Source organism: Podarcis melisellensis (genome assembly GCF_964234715.1).
Source record: "Podarcis melisellensis genome assembly, chromosome: 1".
In the NCBI taxonomy this organism is placed as follows: domain Eukaryota; kingdom Metazoa; phylum Chordata; class Lepidosauria; order Squamata; family Lacertidae; genus Podarcis; species Podarcis melisellensis.
In genome coordinates, this window is record NC_138528.1 from 51,731,046 (window position 1) to 51,749,077 (window position 18,032).

Genomic DNA, 18,032 nt, shown 5'->3' on the forward strand with positions numbered 1-18,032 from the left:
GAATTAAGCTGAGAGTCTGTGATTGGCCCAAAGTCACCTGGTGCGCTTCTTGCTGTCCAGAGTATACTGCCTCTAAACATGATGGTTTTATTTAGTGATTGTGTCCGTTAAGAAACCTTTTCTTCTGAATATCACTGGCACAGCTTCTGGGAGTATCTGGCAATGTCATGTCCTCTACAACAATGGAAGGCTTACTGCTATTACCATGCATCCTGAGGTCTGTTTTCTGAGGTGGCTAGCAAAGATATACCTCCAACATTTCTCTGATGAAAATAGGGACGTCCCACCATACCCTCCAACATTTCTCCAATGAAAATGGGGACGTCCTAAGGGAAAGCGGGACATTTCAGGATCAAATCAGAAACTGGGATGGCTATTGTAAATCTGGGACTGTCCCTAGAAAATAGGGACACACATTTACTGAATGTTACAAGGGTATGAGGAGTCAAGTTAGATTTACTTTTGAATAGTCACTCCTTGTTAACCATCCAAGTGTCTGGCTAACAAATTAATTGTTCAAAGTGCAACTCCTAAAACTGAGGCATACGTTGCTTAGGGGAATATTTTTAAAGAGCTGGGAAATTGGAAACACTTATTTCCTGCTGATATATAGCCATACAGACTCTGTGGTTATTGGCTCTCTGCCCCCTAAGCAAACACCCATTTGTCAGAATCTGGATGAAAATCAGTGCGGATAAGAGTGTAATCCTGCACATTAAACACATAGGCTCAGCCTAGTTTAGGGGAACTGCAAGTCCCATCAGCCCCAGCTACCAAGGCTAGTAGTTAGGGCTGATGGGAGTTGGAATCCGGCAACATCCATGAAGAGACATGGTTGCTCCTTCCTTGGTTTTAACTTGAAAATATGGAATGAAGTTGGGTCTTTATAATTTCAAAACAAATGAAAGGCTTCTTGTTTAGGCAGACCATTGACTCACTGTGATAAATACTTCACTGTCAGGTACCTGATGTTGGTTTTCATTTGTTTGTTTTACCTGTGTATTTTTAATTGCCTCTTCTTTTATTAATTGTGCTTTTGTTTTATATTTTAGGGTGTCAAGAGACAATACTGAGTTAGATACACCAGCTGTCTGACTTGGTCTAAGACAGCTTTCCTTTTAACTTTTCCTACATTTCCCTGGGAGTTGCATGCCTTCCCCACCTTTTTTAAAAAAGCAATCATGTACTGTTTGTTGAAAGATGCAAACGAGCACACACACCACCCTTGCAAGACCAGAAAGCTCATCCACAACTGCCAAACCATCACATGGGAACTTTGGCTCACACTAATCTAGAAGATGTTGGCCAGACCTTCTGGGGGAATAGGCTGTGGCTTCTGCGCAGGATAGCTGATAGTCCTTGCTCTTTATAAAGACCGTACTTGGCCTTCATGCTAAAACGATTGCAGGCACAAAGCAAGGCAACTTTAGCCCATTTACATCCAGACTTTAGTAAATGCAGAGGGGAGGGAAGAGAAAAAAGGTTTCTGGAGGGATGATCCCACCCAGGCTGAAATTCAACAACCCACTTTGGCTGGAGACACTACATTACAGAACAAGGCCATGGCCAATATAGTCACACCGAGGCAGCGGAGCCAAGGCAATAAACACCTTTTGTTTTTAAAATGATCATACCAAAAATCCTAGGGAAAAAAGTCTCCTGCTTTTTCTTCAAACCACCCTGAATTTTATGGCGTGCGCAACATAGCCCTCTTCCTCCTCCTCCTGACTCTGGAGCCATAATGGGATATTATGTCATCTGTAGACACTGTGACCAAAGCTGAACCCACTCAATCATCTGGATGCATTTATTCTACACGATTAGGCTTGCTCTGAAATAAATCAGGAATCTGAAATCACAATGCGCTTCCATAATGACTCAGGCCATTAAAGAACCATTTATCATGCCAATTTCAAAATGTGAGGGAATGCATCCGTCCTGAGGAATGAGAACGTTATCTGCTCTGTGTTCAAACGAGACCACCACCCTGGGATTTGTGTGTGTTTTATGCGCAGAACATTTGTCAAATGCACTTCAGCCCATCTCAGATCATAGATAGGAAACTGTTGAGTGCAGCCAGGGCTTATTTGTCTTCACTGAGGATCAAGGCTGCATGTTTGACAATATATTACACTTCTTTTTTATATTTACCCCTTACAACGTCTGTCCCCCCAAATTGCTGATGGCCCACGCTTTCCTGTTTCCTCTCAATCTTTTTCAATCGCAAAGTAACAGTTTCACAACAAACAAAGAAAAGTTAATGAGTTGACTGTTAATTAAAGCCTGCAATAGGAAATGAGTTATTAGGGGGCATTTCTTTAGTAATGATCTACCTTTGCTAAATAAAAGCACACACAGGATTAGACAAACAGGAAGGTTCTAATAAAAGACACAGTAGCCCTCCATAGTGTTTTGCCCTCCACACTACACAGGCTGGTATTGCAATTGCATTTAAACAGGGGAGAAAGTAACCAGCAATAAGGTCCTAGGGGTGGAAAGAGAAGAAAGACAACACAGAATTTTATGGAGATTTGGACGGAGACTTCAAAAGGTGAGAGAATGGTGAATGGTGATTTCCAAAGTAATAGCCACTGTGGAAGCAACTTTAGAATTTTTTGTTGTCATGTCCTTAAGAAGCAAACCACTAAAATGTGAATGTCAGTTCTCCAATTTTTTTTTAACCCTTCAAGAGCAAACTTGCTGTAGGAGAAATGGTGAAGTGCGGAGGGAATGAGGTTCTCAACTATTTTTGCCTATTGCTATGCCCCCTCCTAGTAATTAAAAAAAGGAGGAGAAAGAGGACATGCATAAGCCCTTAATCATCCATGTTTGTCCTAACATGGATCTATAGCATTAGCTAATCACAGACTACAACTTTCAAACAGTGTCATCTAGTCACACACAAAATTGGGTTTACTTAAGAGGACATCTCAACTCCTTTGTCGCGCACCGTTATGCACCATTAAAATCTTACACTTTTCCATATTCAGTTTCGGTGTTTACCCTCTTTGTCTAAACTGACACTGTTCAGGTATTAGCTATAAGGTCTAGCGCCCTCCTCTGCTGTCCAAGAACAATTACAGTACAGAAGCTGTACCTCAGGAGCAGGAAATATCCCATTTCTGGACTCTTAACTCCTAGAAAGGCTTATTTACTAAATAAGTGCCTGCGGCACTTAAGAATTCAGTGGGGAGTGTGTAAAGAACACCAGCAATTCTTAGGAAAGGGCAGAGAAAGTACACCAATTGATAGTCTGAACTAGGATAGTCTAAACTAAACACAAGTTAACATGCATCTAAGTGAACAAATTCCATGCCGAGAACAAGACAATTGAGGAAGGGCTGCTGTCTTATACATTACTATATTTTCATACAGCACCAGCACCCCCTAGTGGATAGGAAATGGTATTATTAAACACATGGTAAAGATTACTGGTTGACAGTTACGTAGGAGTAAGGTGACCAGACTGCTCATGCTTATTATCCAAGGATTTTGGTAGCAAGCATTTCCACCATTATCAAATGCAATCTTATGTCTTGTGCCGTTTGAATTATTAGCGTTCTGCAATTCCTATCAAGCCCGTTGTTCAAAAATTTACTTAACACAGTGGTACCTTGGGTAGAGGACTTAATTCTTTCCAGAGGTCCGTTCTTAACCTGAAACTGTTCTTAACCTGAAGCACCATTTTAGCTAATGGGGCCTCCTGCTGCCACTGTGCCGCCAGAGCACGATTTCTATTCTCATCCTGAAGCAAAGTTCTTAACCTGAAGCACTATTTCTGAGTTAGTGGAGTCTGTAACCTGAAGCGTATGTAACCTGAGGTACCACGGTATATGAACTACACACAAACACTCACGAGTTCTGTTTGTGAAATGAAAACTAATCAGCATAAGCAATGTTGACACTCGCTATTCTACAATACAGATCCCCGTTCTTCTCTTAGCACCCTAAACATATTTAAGGCCACTTCAATAGTATTTTACACAAAGACAAGACACCTTTTTTTAAGCAAATCTTTTTATTACTGAAATACCCACCCATTACTTGTTTAAATCTGTACATGCATTTCTTCCATTTGGAAGAGGTTTCTAAAAACAAAAGGAGAAATCCAGAAGGGGCTCAGCTTTCCTTCCGCTCGGCGCTGAATCCGAGAGAAGAACCATAGCATAAACAGCTTATCAATCGAAGCGGCTTATCAATCGAAGCACAAGAGGTGAATATAAAACCTAGCTTTACAATCAATTCCAAAAAAAAAGGAAAAAGGAAAAGGAAAGACCAGGCTGGAGGTGAGAAGAGCAAAAACAATCACTCCCAGGGAAATCCCTTTTGCAAGCTTTGTTTGCTTTTAAATGAGGAAGGGACTCAACATGGGGCAGGCAGATTCCTTGATGGTGCTCTTCCTGCACTCAACTCTACCCTCAAAACAAATTATTAATAGCTTTTTCTTGGATTTGTCACCACCAGTCATTATTTAAGAACTAGGAGCAAATGTTTTCTGGGGTGCATGGAGATATGCGAGGCTCTTCTCAGGTTTGGGACTTGTACTTTAGACCACCTCAAGCCTGTTAAAAAATCTCCACACAGGGCAATCATTCATGCCTTCTTGTAGACTCGCCCCTCCACAAGTCTTCCCGTGTTGTGCTAGGATGCGCCCTGCTGGCCTGTGCATTCAAGGAGATTAAGAACTCTCAGCATATGAAAAAAAAGAGAGAAAACCCTTTGTCCAAATTTGAAAGTTTACATTAAGTGCCATCTTAGTGCTAAAATGGAAGCCTTCCATGCAACAGTCAGTGAGTGCCATGTGGCTCAGAAGCAATCACTTAATCTGGATGAGACTACCACCTGCCCCTCTTTTTTCCACAGGCCTTACCGGAGTTTTGCTGTCCCCAAAGCAAGGGATTCCCCTCATGGGATTGCATTGCCCTCCCTGCTCTCAGTCCTGGAGCAGAATCTAGCATGGCTGTTGGGTGCAAAACATATTTCCTAGTGAAACACCGAGACAGAGGCTTCCTGCTACAATGAGTCTTTGAATTAAAGATGGCACCCAAACCTCTGTTTAACAGGAAGGAGTCGCTACATAAGCTAAGGGTCAGAGCAAATGCTCCCCTGCCATCACTGGTATGAAAAAGCCATCAATCCTAGATATTCTTTTACCACAACACATTATTACGCATCGCCTCTAAAAAAAGTTGGCAACCAAAGAACATATTCCAGTGAGCCTGCGCGGACTCACGTATGCTATAGGGTGTGGTCTCTAAAGTGCCTCCAAGCTAACCAGATTCAGAAAGGAGGAAGAGTGTGGCAGAGAAGATAAGGTTTGTTTTGTTTTGTACAAAAATCCAATCTCCCAAGTCAACACCCCTGTAACTACTAGCTGGTGACATCATAAGCCTGGGCCTGGGCCACTCCTCCATCAGATTGAAGTCACTGAAGATGGTGCAGTAAGTGAGAAGGGAACATTTCTTGGGGGACGGGACTATAGCAGAACTATGCAAAACTATTCAAGAGACACAATTCAACAGATCTGAGGAAGCGAGTTTAAGGAAGGCCAGGGTGTCAGGTTAGAGAAAGGATTATCCTTTCCACTGCATGTATTTCTTTAGGAGAGACCCCCAAAACCACCGACAACAACTAAAGCCCCCAAGTGTTCTTCCTAGTGGAAATTAATACACAAAGCAATGGTAGCAGACAGCTGCAAAAGAAAAAGGAGCATTTTACGCTTAGTCACAACGGGGCAGAAGTGGATAAAAACAAAGAGGAGGCTGTCTAGCGTGCTGCTGGCGGTAAAGGTGCAGGGCATCACACGAGCGGAGGAAGACTTTAAAATGGCCAGCTTCGTAGAAGAACAGTCAAGAGACAGGAGGGGCTGCCCAAGCCCCTGATCCCTCAGAGAATTCATAGCCGCGGTGCAGCCTAATAGATCCATAGCAATGCTGGATGCCACAGGAGGAATGGTAAGTGATGAAGACAGTCTGGGTACGAGGGAGGAAATGCCCCGTTAGCTCCGGGACAGCTCTTGAGGCCAGCAGTCTCAGTACTTGGGCACTTTGGTGTAGTCTTCAGTGTGTATGTTCTTGCAGAGGCAGATCGAGAGAATCATCCCCAGGAGCTACAAAGAGTAAGCAAAAAATGAAGCTGGTCAAAGAGACAGTAGGTTGCAAGCACCCTAGGGTTCTAATTCCCATTTCTCCGCCCTGTGAGGTAGGTTTGGCTGAAAGAGGCAGCTGCTGGCCAGAGGAGTTTCAGGGCTGAGTGGGGATTTCAACCCTGGTCATCTACAGACCAGTCCAATACTGCAATCACTGCACCACACCAGACATTGTTTTATCTTTTGTTTGTTGCCTCAGCCCACTTTCAGGAGGAAAGACAAGCTATTCATTTAATGAATAAGATAAAAATAATCGGTAGTCCCTCCGCTCTTTATTCATTAAAAAAAACCGCTTTTATTGTTAAGCTGAGCACTGCAATAAAGTGAAACTGGGCAAGAAAGCCTCTTAGCATTGCAGGTTCAGTTCATAAGTAGCAGATGTCAGGCTTCAGGGAATCAGTTTTCTCCCCCATGGCAGTAGATAAGCAGAACAAAGGAAAAGGAGTCTTCTTATAGGTTACAAATTTTAATAATCACAGTAAGAGAACAAAGAACACATCTACTAATAATGGCGGTGCTCCCAATTAAGGAGCCCACCCCCTTCTGTCCCTATTAATCTACGTCACTTCTACGTTTTGTAATCTGAGCTTGCACCCTCTGAGCTTTCTGTTCTGCCACTTTCTGAGCTCTTCTCGACTTTGGGGAGGGTGGTGGAGGAATGCTGTCCAGAGACTGTGAATCTGTTCACTCTCTCCTTCTCAGTGCTTCTCCTAGCTGTTCCCCATCCAGTATTTCCCAGCTTCTGCCTTCTGAACTACGTCCCTCTGCAAACCACTGTTCCAAATCTATACTGTCCTCCTGCTCCTGGGAAGATTCAGGAGCAGGGGGAGAGGGAGGCTCCCACCATTCCTCCTCAGTGCAGCCCTCCTCAGCACAGTCCCTGACAGCAGACTCTATTAATTAGGCAAGGCTAGATTTTTTTACATCTAATTGCAGTGCTGGCTGTTTTGGCAAGACCCCTGTATGAGAGAAAACAAAGGCAGAGAAAGCAACGCAATCTTAAAAGTGTTAACTTCCACAAGCGTTTTGGGTAAGAAATGGGAAAGGAGTTGTCAGCATGAGACAATGCCACATTACAGTCCAGACTCTGCACACACTTACGCTGCTCTGAGATGGTGAAGCACCTACAACTCAGAAGCCACCACAAATGCATATCACTGTAATGATGGGGCCAGATGAGGAATGTTGGTGTGTGGAGCTCACACACCTTGTGTCCCTTGCTTCTAAGCACAAGATCCATCTGTCCAGGATGCATTCTATAAAACAGTGTGTGTGCGCGCACGTGTGTGTGTGTCGGGGGGAGGAATCTTACCTCAATGACAGCAACCCCTGCACAGACTCCAAGAATGATGCCAAGATTCTCCTGTAGCCAATTCTGCACACCTTCCCTACAGCCCTGGGGGTAAACCAAAGGAGAAGAAATATGACTTGCCAAGCATTTAACGCCATGCAAAAGGATCCTCACTTCCCCTCCCCACTTATTAGCAAGGTGGGGTTTGTTCAGATGGGAAAAGGCTTTATACCATTGTCCACCCATCTTCATATTATCTACTTTGATTGGTGGCAACTCTTCAGTGTCTCAGGAAGAGGTATTTTTCCTTTGGGGGAGTGATTTCTAGATTCTGTCCCAGACATTGTGTTAAATTAGGTCCATAGAGAAAACAGCAATATCTTAGTATTGCGAAACGGCACAGCCTGCACTTTGTTGACATCTTCCAGCTTACTATCTTTCTTTAAGGTCAGGAAAACTCTCATACAGGGGTAGATACACTTTCTTGGCCAAGGGCCAGATTCACCTTTGATAAATCCGCTGGAAGCCTCATGCCAGGGGTTGGACTGGCCAAACCTGGGTGTGGCCACCCTGGACACCCGCATGAAAACATACAGAGGCACACACACCCCTCCCTTCCTCAGCTGATCTGCATGCTCTCCACTCAAATGATCAACCTGACAACAGGGGAGGCAGCAGTTTGCAACTGCCTCTTCAACTGGGCACCATGCTCTGCCCATTCCAGTGTTGCACCTACTTAAAAAAAACTATTTCTTTTTTTCCCCTTTCTGGTGCTGCCACCAAATTGGTTGGGTGTTGGGTGGCCAGGAAAAAATTGCTTGAGTTGGCAGATCAGGCCCCTAAAATGAGGCTTAGCTACACCTGCCCTTATACAACCTCCTGCAATGGGATTAAGATTGTCCATTGTCAGACACACTCACCTGCTTTCTAACAGGCCAGTCCTCAACCGTTGTGGTGTTGGAAACAGTACCCAAAGAGCAGAAGCCTGTTTCTGGGAGGGAGTTGGTCGAGTCATTGCCGCAAGAGCAAGGGTAGGATGTCTGGTTTCCGTCCTGGAGGAAAGTGTTGTTTTTCCAATTTTCCGGTGCAGCCCAGCCACAGCAAGACAGCTGCCATTGAAGAAAGAAATCACTGTATCTTAAAGGTAGGGGAGAAATTCGATTCCGTCCACACGGAAGCCAAATCTATCAAATTCAAACTCAAAAACAATCTGAGAACCAAAACACAGCCACCTTCAAAATTCACACTGCATTTTGTTATGTGGTTCTCCAGCCGAACAATGTTTACATAAATGCATATAGGAAACAGTACACATAAAAAGGAATATATTGGTAAAAATAACATATACGTAAATGTAGTATATTAGGAGAAACTGCTTGCAAAAATGTGTGCATTGGTCCGGAACAAAAGGAGAAAAGCACACTAAAATACTGAAGAATTTTCATGAGGATTTTTTAAAAAATATTGCAAATTGCTGCAGAAATTTAATTTAATGAATTTAAGATTGTAAAAATGAGAAACAGACACAAGCTTAATAAACCCACATTGTCTTCCGCAACCTCTCGCACATCAGTTCATAGAACATTGCAGTCCCAGAATTAATTCTGCTCTCGCGCCTCTGGATCCAACCCAGAGTTCTGAATTTTCAGAGTGCTAGTAATTTAAAGATAAGACAATAGCTCAGCTCCATTCGTACATGCCACCTCAAACCAGAATGCCAAGTGTTAAGACAGCAAGTCACCAGAAGATGGCGCTTGTCACCTACTCTCTCCTCACCACCAACAAATTAAACAAGACCAGCTGTGGAGAAGGGGGAGGAAGATATTAAAAGCAAACTACTATCAGACAGACCAATCTTAGTTCAGCTTTCCCCAACCCTCCAAATGTGTTGGACTGCAACTCCTCTCAGCCCTGGCCAGCGTGCTTGGGGAAGGCTGTCTTAGCCCACAGCCTATTAGCAGGGTGGAGAACCTTTGGCCTTTAAAGGTCAGATTAGTCTCAAGATAAATATCTGAGCCCATCTGCCCCAAATATTTGATTGGAGGTCTTGATTCAGCCAGATTTATTGTGGGGCAGCAGCAGCAAGAGAAAGACATTTCTGGTGCAACCAATGGTTTGCCCGAGCAAGGAAACAAATCCTAGTATCCTTGGGGAAAAGAAAGCCCAGGGAGCAAAGCCCATTCACAATGGCCAAGACATGATTTGTTGCCTATGTCTATGTCTGAGCTGGGACTTAAATCTGCAGAGCCAAATGGGGCTCTGAATGTTTAGTTGCAGTGGAGGGTAAGGGTGTGTGTGTGTGTAAGTGTATATATACACCGTATTTTTCACTCTGTAAGACGCACCAGACCACAGGACGCACCTAGGAAAACAAGAAAAAAAATATTCTGAATCTCAGAAGCCAGAACAGCAAGAGGGATCTCTGTGCAGTGAAAGCAGCAATCCCTCTTGCTGTTCTGGCTTCTGGGATAGCTGTGCAGCCTGAATTCACTCCACAAGACTCACAAACATCTCCCCTTACTTTTTAGGAGGGAAAAAGTGAGTCTTATAGAGCAAAAAATACAGTGTGTGTGTGCGCGCGCGCACAACATGGAAAACAGTTGAGCTGTTTGTTATTATGACTATGTGCATGAAGTTTCAGAGCCAGTATATTACTGAGCACCTAGATTTAAAAAAAGAGAGCCACAAGTTCAAAAACTTTTACTCAGTTTTTCATATTCTTGCTCCATTCTTTGTATAAGAGACCGAAGGCTCACTTGTAGCTCAATGAGCATGGAAGCACTTACCCAGAACACACACACAAGAGTGAAGGCTGAAGGGTGAGCAGAAAGGAGGCAACCTCTATGTGAACCTAACCGTTTGTTCCAATGCAATGCTTATATAAAGCCTTAAGAACTTTAGCCTACTGACCTGTCTGCCACAATGCTCCAAGCCAGGCTGGCACAACTTGTGACCTACCAGGTCTGCCAACTGCTGCTCACTAGCCAAGTATGATAACCCAAACGCATCCTGTTTTTCTTTTTTGCTGTTTCCCACCAGCCACGCATTGTGTTCTGCCTGCCAGGGCCTGAAAGCACACAGAGAGGTACCAAACATCTGGCAGATCTTACACTGCATGGCTGGCGAGCCAAATTCAGCCTGGCAAGTCCCGAGTTGTGCAAGCCTGATGTATGCAAAGCGTTTGCCAAGAAACACACACAGGCACACACCAGATGGAAGTCAGAAGGGTTTCGGCCTTCTTGTCCCCAAAGCAAGAGGTTTAGCTATTTATATAATAATTGACAAAAGAAAAGAGTTTCAAGATTCCTGAAAGGATTTGCTTTAAAATAACACACACACTTGTACCTCCACTGCATCTAGAAATATCCCATGGAATTAAATCACATACCAGGAAAGTTCTGGCTTCAGCAACACACACACACACACACCTGCTTCACAGGTGTGTCACTTAATATTGATCTGGGGACAACACACGCCAGTCAGCTGGAGGCATAGGACCACCACTGAGCTGAGAGGGGTGCAGATTGCTGCCATCGTTTGCAAACCCAAAGTGGCTCAAAGCGAGTCATTATGAGGATGCAAACCATGGCAGTCACAAATTCAATAGTCATAGCTTCATGCAATCACAAGTTTCTGGGGCTCAGTGGCATGTGGTCCAAAGCAAAGCCAAAGCTTGCTTGTTCATTGTGTGAGGCAACACTTGATTTGTTGAACAAACCACGGTTAAAATCAGGGCTTTTTTTCAGCCTAAACTCGCCAGAACTCAGTTCCGGCACCTCTCAGGTGGGCGCCATTGCCATTATAAGAGAACGAGGGAGGCGTTCTTGGTGAGTTCCTGCACATCTTTTTCTAGAAAAATTATAAAATAAACCATGGTTTCGTGTTCCGTGCAAACACCTTTCTCTCCCTCATCCCCCCCCAAGCCCATGTAAAATAACTCCTGAGTGAAGTGGCTCTTGCTTGCGTACTGAGTATTAGCCAGCCTTTCCCCCTTGTCTGATCAACTCTTGCATGACCACTCACCTGCAACTGGACATAGTCCCACGCATTCTCAAGGGTCCTATTCTTGTCGTCATAGGGATTGTAATTCTGAATGAGGTTGCCAGCAATCATATCCAGTTCTTTCCTGAGCTGGTTAATAAAAAAAAAAGAGGGGGGTTAAGTATTGATCACTCACTCTTTGTCTGACAGATTTCAAAAAGTCATTTAGCCCATGTTGCGGCGCTCATCTCGCTTTCAGGCTGAGAGAGCTGGCGTTTGTCCACAGACAGCTTTCTGGGTCACATGGCCAGCATGACTAAACCGCTTCTGGCGCAACGGCACACCATGACGGAAGCCATAGCACATGGAAATGCCGTTCCTACCACAGTGGTACCTATTTATCTACTCGCACTGGTGTGCTTTCGAACTGCTAGGTTGGCAGGAGCTGGGGCAGAGCAATGGGAGCTCACCCAGTCGTATGGATTTGAACTGCTGACCTTCCGATCGGCAAGCCCGAGAGGCTCAGTGGTTTAGACCACAGCACCACCCATGCCCAGCATATAGTATTAGGTTCAACTAAAAGGCACAACCAATTTATAAAACTGCAACCTGTCTAAACATGTAGTGAGGATATATATATATATATATATACATATGAGGCTCGGGTTGCGAACGTGAACCATGTGGGATGCACATTCGCAACCCGCGTCTGCGCACGCACGGGTTGTGATTTGTGCTTCTGCGCATGTGCAACCGCCGAAACCTGGAAGTAACCTGTTCCAGTACTTCCGGGTTTTTGCGGTTTGTAACAAAAAAAAAAAAAAAGGAAACCTGAAGCGGCTGTAACCCGAGGTAATGGGGCCTCCCAGCGCTACCCCGCGATTTCTGTTCTCATCCTGAAGCAAAGTTCTTAACCCGAGGTACTATTTCTGGGTTAGCAGAGTCTGTAACCTGAAGCGTATGTAACCCGAGGTACCACTGTACAGAGTCCGGAGCTTCATAAGAAGCAAGGATGTATGGCTTCTGGATGGACTGGCTAAGTCCCTAGATCATCTCCTCTTCAGACAAATCATCATTTTCTGAAGGGATGGGTGGGCACCACACTGGGTCAAGCACCTACAAACATCCTCCCCCTCCCCCCTCCTTTCCTGAGGGAAGGCTCTGTAGAGAGAGTGGTCAGTTGGCTGCCTCAGCTTGAAAACATCTTGAACATCTTCTGCTCAACTCTCATTTTCTGAACTCCACCTCTCATCCCCCCACTCCCAGGGCTCACCACCCTTGATGATACTTATGCCATAAGTATCATAGCTATAGGAGACCAGTTCAGGTCAGGATCCTCCCAGAGGATGTTAACTCAAAATTAGTGTATTAGTGGTGGAATTGTGAGGAGATTCAGCCATTCTGAAGCTGGTTTTTTTCAATGAGAGCTGCTATTTAACAGCATTTGCCTCCATAGCCCCTCTTTCTTTAGAGAACAATGTCAATTTTCCTGCAACTTAAGAAAGCCTAATGCTTATGTTACTATTGTCAGCCAAACTGGCAATAGCCCGATACAAGAAATCATCAAAACTTCCTATGTGGGAGGCATGATTTACTAATATATGGAACATTGCTTTATCTGAACACATGGTCAGACAAAAATGTGTAGTCTGGAGCAAAGCCAAATGAGACAGTTTTGATGCACACTGGTACCCATGTTTGTATTATATAAATAGGGAGAGTCATAGACGTACCCCTCCCATGACTCACTCCTCATTGCGGTTGGGCTATATAAATTGCGGCCATATGTAACTGCATCTCTTTATTTTGTTTTTACATTGAATATGCTCTGTGTATGGTTTTGTTGTTGTTTGTATGGTTTTGTGTAAGTTTGTACACATTTCTATAAGTCAATAAAAGTAGATAGATGATAGATAGATAGATAGATAGATAGATAGATAGATAGATGATAGATAGACAGACAGATAGACAGACAGACAGATGATCAATAGGTGTATTAATGAACCTCCAGATCTGCAAATGAAGCAAATTCCCTCTGATGGCAATGCAACTGGGTCACAGGTTTCTCCCCCCCCCCCCCGATCTGATTACTGTGCCTGTCTAGGCCAGTAAAGCGGGAGATCTCTCTGACTGCAGCTTACACCAGTTCATGAGCTCACTTAAGCGGGATGGCCTAGTTACTGCGCTTAACCACACTGCCAGCCTGTCCCTGTCAAGCTCTTTTAAATAAAGCTCCTCTTCCGAATTCTGCAAGCACAAAGTACCCAGCACTCGACTGCACAAGCTCGAGAGTGTCACGCTGGGGACAAAGCTGGCACTTGAAGCATTTGTAATGGGCTTTCAGAACTAGGTCAAATTTCCACAGGGCAGCCAGTCAAATAGATCTCCATATGGCAGCCCCGCTCAGCCCCAATGAAGCTCGCACTCTCCTCAGACATACAACCGAGCAAGGCTGTTCTCAGTGGTGGCTGCATACAGACTGCCTCCGAGCAAAGCCGCTCCGAAGGAGGCTGCATCTGCTCATATATTCCTCCTGGCCATGCAGTCAGATGGAAGAGAATCATACAATCACTCCCAGCTGACGTCTGGCCCTCTGTTACTCAGTTTGCATGGCCAAGCTCCCTGCCTCTCGCCCCAACTCCTCCCAGGGAGGAAAGGAAGGATGAGCAGCAAAGCAACTTGACCTGGTTCCTGCCGCTAATGCAATTGGTCCTGGCTGCCTTTGTCCTCAGTCATAGATGGCACGAAGGCAAGGAGCCTGTGGGTTTTCGTTGTCCCTCCCCTCTGCTGTGTTAAAAAGAGAAGGCTGCTTTTACACGCTACAGACTCAAAATGTGGAAAACCGAAAAGGTCCGAGTTTCAAGATTGTCGGTGGCAAGTGATGCTTTTCCACCCAAATGATGTGGGCATGATGCACTGTACCCTTTGCCTAGGTGTGGACTCACCAGACCTTAGCCCCAGAATCAGTTTTTAGTGTCATGTGTGAATGAGATTAGAAATGCATGGATTAGTTCAATGTACATGTATGTGTACTGTGCCTTTTCCTTGTCATGCAACTACAGTCTGTAGCTCCGCATCCCCTCTCCAAAAGTCATTCCTGGTTAAGTAGATCAGCATTTCCCAACCTTGGGCCTCCAGCTGTTTTTGGACTACAACTCCCATCATCCTTAGCTAGCAAGACCAGTGGTCAGGGATGATGGGAATTGTAGTTCAAAAACGGCTGGAGGCCCAAGGTTGGGAAACACTGAAGTAGATGACATGACTTCCTCTCCAAAGAAGAACAGGCCACAAAGGAATTCAATGTCTTCCCCCCAATTCCCCCAAATAACACAGTCACACACACACACACACACACACACCAAGCATATCTTTTGCACTAGTTGCTTCTGTGTGTGATACAGTATAAAACATTTATTTAAAAAAAGAAAACAACATTCATCTCTTGTTAAAAATAGCCTGGATATTAAATCAGATTATTAGCATGTTGAGCCCACACTTAATCTGTTAAAAAAATGAATCCACAGCCACCTAACAAAACACAAGGACACTCCACCTGAACAATGGCTTGGTGTGTTGCATCACTGAGCTTCATGACCACAGGTTCCCCTCTTCCCTCCATCTGCATATTTGCAATTTCCACTGGGACAAGATGTCACAGCAAGAAATGTGCATGACATCTCAGGGTTTTGTGTGTGTCACCCTCAGCAGGATACCATTCAGAGGACAGCTTTGAAAGAGTGAAGGGTCACAAGTGTAGATCTGTGTGGGATGTGGAGCAAAGAAAGGAGACGCGAGGGAACAGAAACCAAAAAGGGGAGGAAAGCACAAAACTAATCTTGAGAGCAGAGCAGGAACACCTGACTGGTCCAATGGCACAAAGAACACAGTCATGCTAACGGTGTATATTCTAACCCTAAAAAAGGGTACCTGCTTGTCACAGGAGGGTGATCTCGGTCAAGAATATACAGGAAGGGACAGCAACCGAGAGCAAGCCCTTCCTTCTAGTACAGAGTTTCTACAGGGTACTGCCAACAGCTGGAGGTTTTGGAAGAAGAAGTCAGCCAGCTTTTCTTTGGCCCGTTTGTGTCACTGAATCATTGGGAAGGACTCCTGAGGCACGAGCCCAGCAAGTGTCAAGTAGGTGAAGCACAAGCTCACATCCCGAGCTATGTATGGTACAGGCGTCTGGGTTACTGTCTGGCAGCCCCAGTTATGAGATCAGACAGGAACAATGAAATGTTTCACAATTTCCCCTTGATGAGAGTTTGCATACATACCATGGAAAAGCAAGAGAGGTCAAAAGTTTCCATTTAGTACTACCTCACTGACTGCAAGTCAAATTCCAGAAACAGAGGCTCTTCCACCCCCCGTTTCTGCCTGAGTGGGCTCCCAATAATTTCCATATAGTGCACATTAAATGCAGACATGCATTTTAATATCATGCCTTGCTTGGCCCAAAGTAAATGAGAGTTGAGGGGAAAGTATCTTTGAGAAGAGGCAAGGCAAAGGCAGGGCTGGCCTAAGACATTTTGCTACCTGAGGCAAAGATGGCACCCTGTCTCCATTCCATTGTCAGAAGCCAGTTGTATGGACAGAGAGTCGTACTTCAACACAGGTGGTGAGACAGCATCCTCCAATGCACCTGAGGACAGTGGGCCAACATAAGATGTGCAGACCATGTGGTACACCAAGTTCTGTCCTTCTTGCCCCTATAATCTGCCTCAGATTATTGGGTAGCCAACATGGCGTCCTCAGACATTGCTGTACTCCAACTCCCATCACCCCTGGCCATGGCTCATGTTTGCTGGAGCTAATAGGAACTGAAGTCCAGCATCATCTGGACTGAAAGTGAGATCATGAGAGCATCCTTGCTGGATGAGACAAAAGGCCCATGTTGTTCAATCTTCTCATATCACACTGTGACTAACCAGATGCCTATGAGAAGCCTGGAAGAAGGACCCAAGTGCAACAGGAATTCCTGACAGGAGCAGTGTGTACTGGGTAGGCCTGGTTTACTTCCAGATAACCTGTTTATTGAGCCCATAAGACCTTGCTTCAAGCAATTATCCTCCCCAACACTTGCCAGAGCATTTTCTTGCCACTTTCCTTCCGGGAAAAAGTCTGACGAGAGAAAGAGCGCTTGTTGCACAAGAGCTCCAAATCCACTTTCAACTGCAAAACCTGAATTTGCTGTTATGCAACTGAATCCCACCTGCAAAATTGCCCTGGTAGTTTCATGGCCCCAGGACACATATGAAAGCTAAAATTTAACCAAGAGAAAGTTCTCCTTTGCACAAAATGAAACACTCAGCAACATTGTGGCTCAGACCACTGGATGAGAGCGGGAGAAGATGGAGGCCTGCCGGCTTTGCCTCCTGGCAGCCAGATTCTAGCTGGAAGTAGGCCCACCTTTATCAAACAACATGAGGGGAGAGGAGACTGGTGTGCCAGACTCTTCCTGCCAAGAAGAGTTCTGTGATGTTTCCAAAGATGCCTCCCCACCATTATGAAGCAGGGGGAAAATGGGGCTTTGGGACCAACCTCCGTTGCTAGAGCAACCCTGCAAGCAACTTCTCCACACAGAGGCCTCCATCTTTATAATGTGGAGGAAAATATGACAAGCCAAACCCAAAACATCTACAGCATCAAAGGGAGAAAAATATCTCAGAAAACCAGACTTTGAGGGAACAAAAAAACCCTCAATCAAAGACTGGTAACAGCAGAAGAGTTCTGTGGAAAAAATTGCTGGAGCTTCATGGAATAACATGCCTGAAGAAGGAAGGAGGTGGCCATTGCGATCTTTATACATTATACCTAGCCAGGGGTCTTTTTCTTTGGCATCAGGGAAAAGATCTCTTGCAGACTTTTTCTCTTAGCGCAACAGCAACCTCAGCTGAAGTGAAAGAGGTTGCAGGAGACGAGATCCTGAATATTGTTGTTGAGCTTGTTCTGCAGTTTTAACTGCCTATTTTACAATGTAAAACAGCCAGTTAAAAGCACAGAACAGGTTCAACCACTGCAGGAGATCATTAAAAGGTCACAGAAGAGACATTTTAAAAAATTCCATACAAACAGAAAAGGCTTTACTCCATCCGGTTTGACACTAACTGGAGGAAGGGGCTCAAGCATGTCAATTTGGCAATTATGTAAAGCCAAATTTTACATAATTTTTACCACCCTGCTTCAGACCCACACTATACAAAGGAAATGTCCCAATTCTCATACCAAGGATGGCAAAGAGCCCACTTTCTCTTTCACACACACCACCACCCAGAAAAGTTCTAGTCCACATGCTGCATTCATATAATCAGTATTGGCCTATTCTGCATTGGTTCCAAAGCTAAAACAGTGCTGGTCCTTTTGGTAAACTATATACTAGAATTACATCTTTGTCTCAAAATACAGCTCAGAAATAAACACAGCTGAGGTGTGAAGTGGCAGTCTATCCACATGCCAGAATGAAATAAAAAATGCCATGTCTGGACAACCCTACCCTTCAGAATTTTATTACAGTTATTTATTAATTTTTTTACCATTCCTATAATCAGAAGATCACAGGGCGGTTCACAGGATTAAAAACACGAAATAGATAAGAATTTAGTTTTTGGAGGC

At 44.5% G+C, this 18,032-nt stretch overlaps 1 protein-coding gene across 2 annotated transcripts in view; it reads right to left on the reverse strand.

Annotated features, from left to right (window-relative positions):
* Positions 1-3,999: 3,999 nt before the first annotated feature.
* CD82 (CD82 molecule) overlaps positions 4,000-18,032 on the reverse strand; it is a 64,889-nt gene continuing 50,856 nt past the window's right edge. For both annotated transcript variants that reach the window (XM_081892106.1, XM_081892107.1), the window contains 4 exons: positions 11,463-11,570; positions 8,360-8,548; positions 7,461-7,544; positions 4,000-6,109 (listed from right to left, as the gene is read on the reverse strand). In XM_081892106.1, coding sequence (XP_081748232.1) covers positions 6,032-6,109; positions 7,461-7,544; positions 8,360-8,548; positions 11,463-11,570 — 459 coding nt within the window. In that variant the 3' untranslated portion in view covers positions 4,000-6,031. The remainder of the gene's footprint in view (positions 6,110-7,460; positions 7,545-8,359; positions 8,549-11,462; positions 11,571-18,032) is intronic.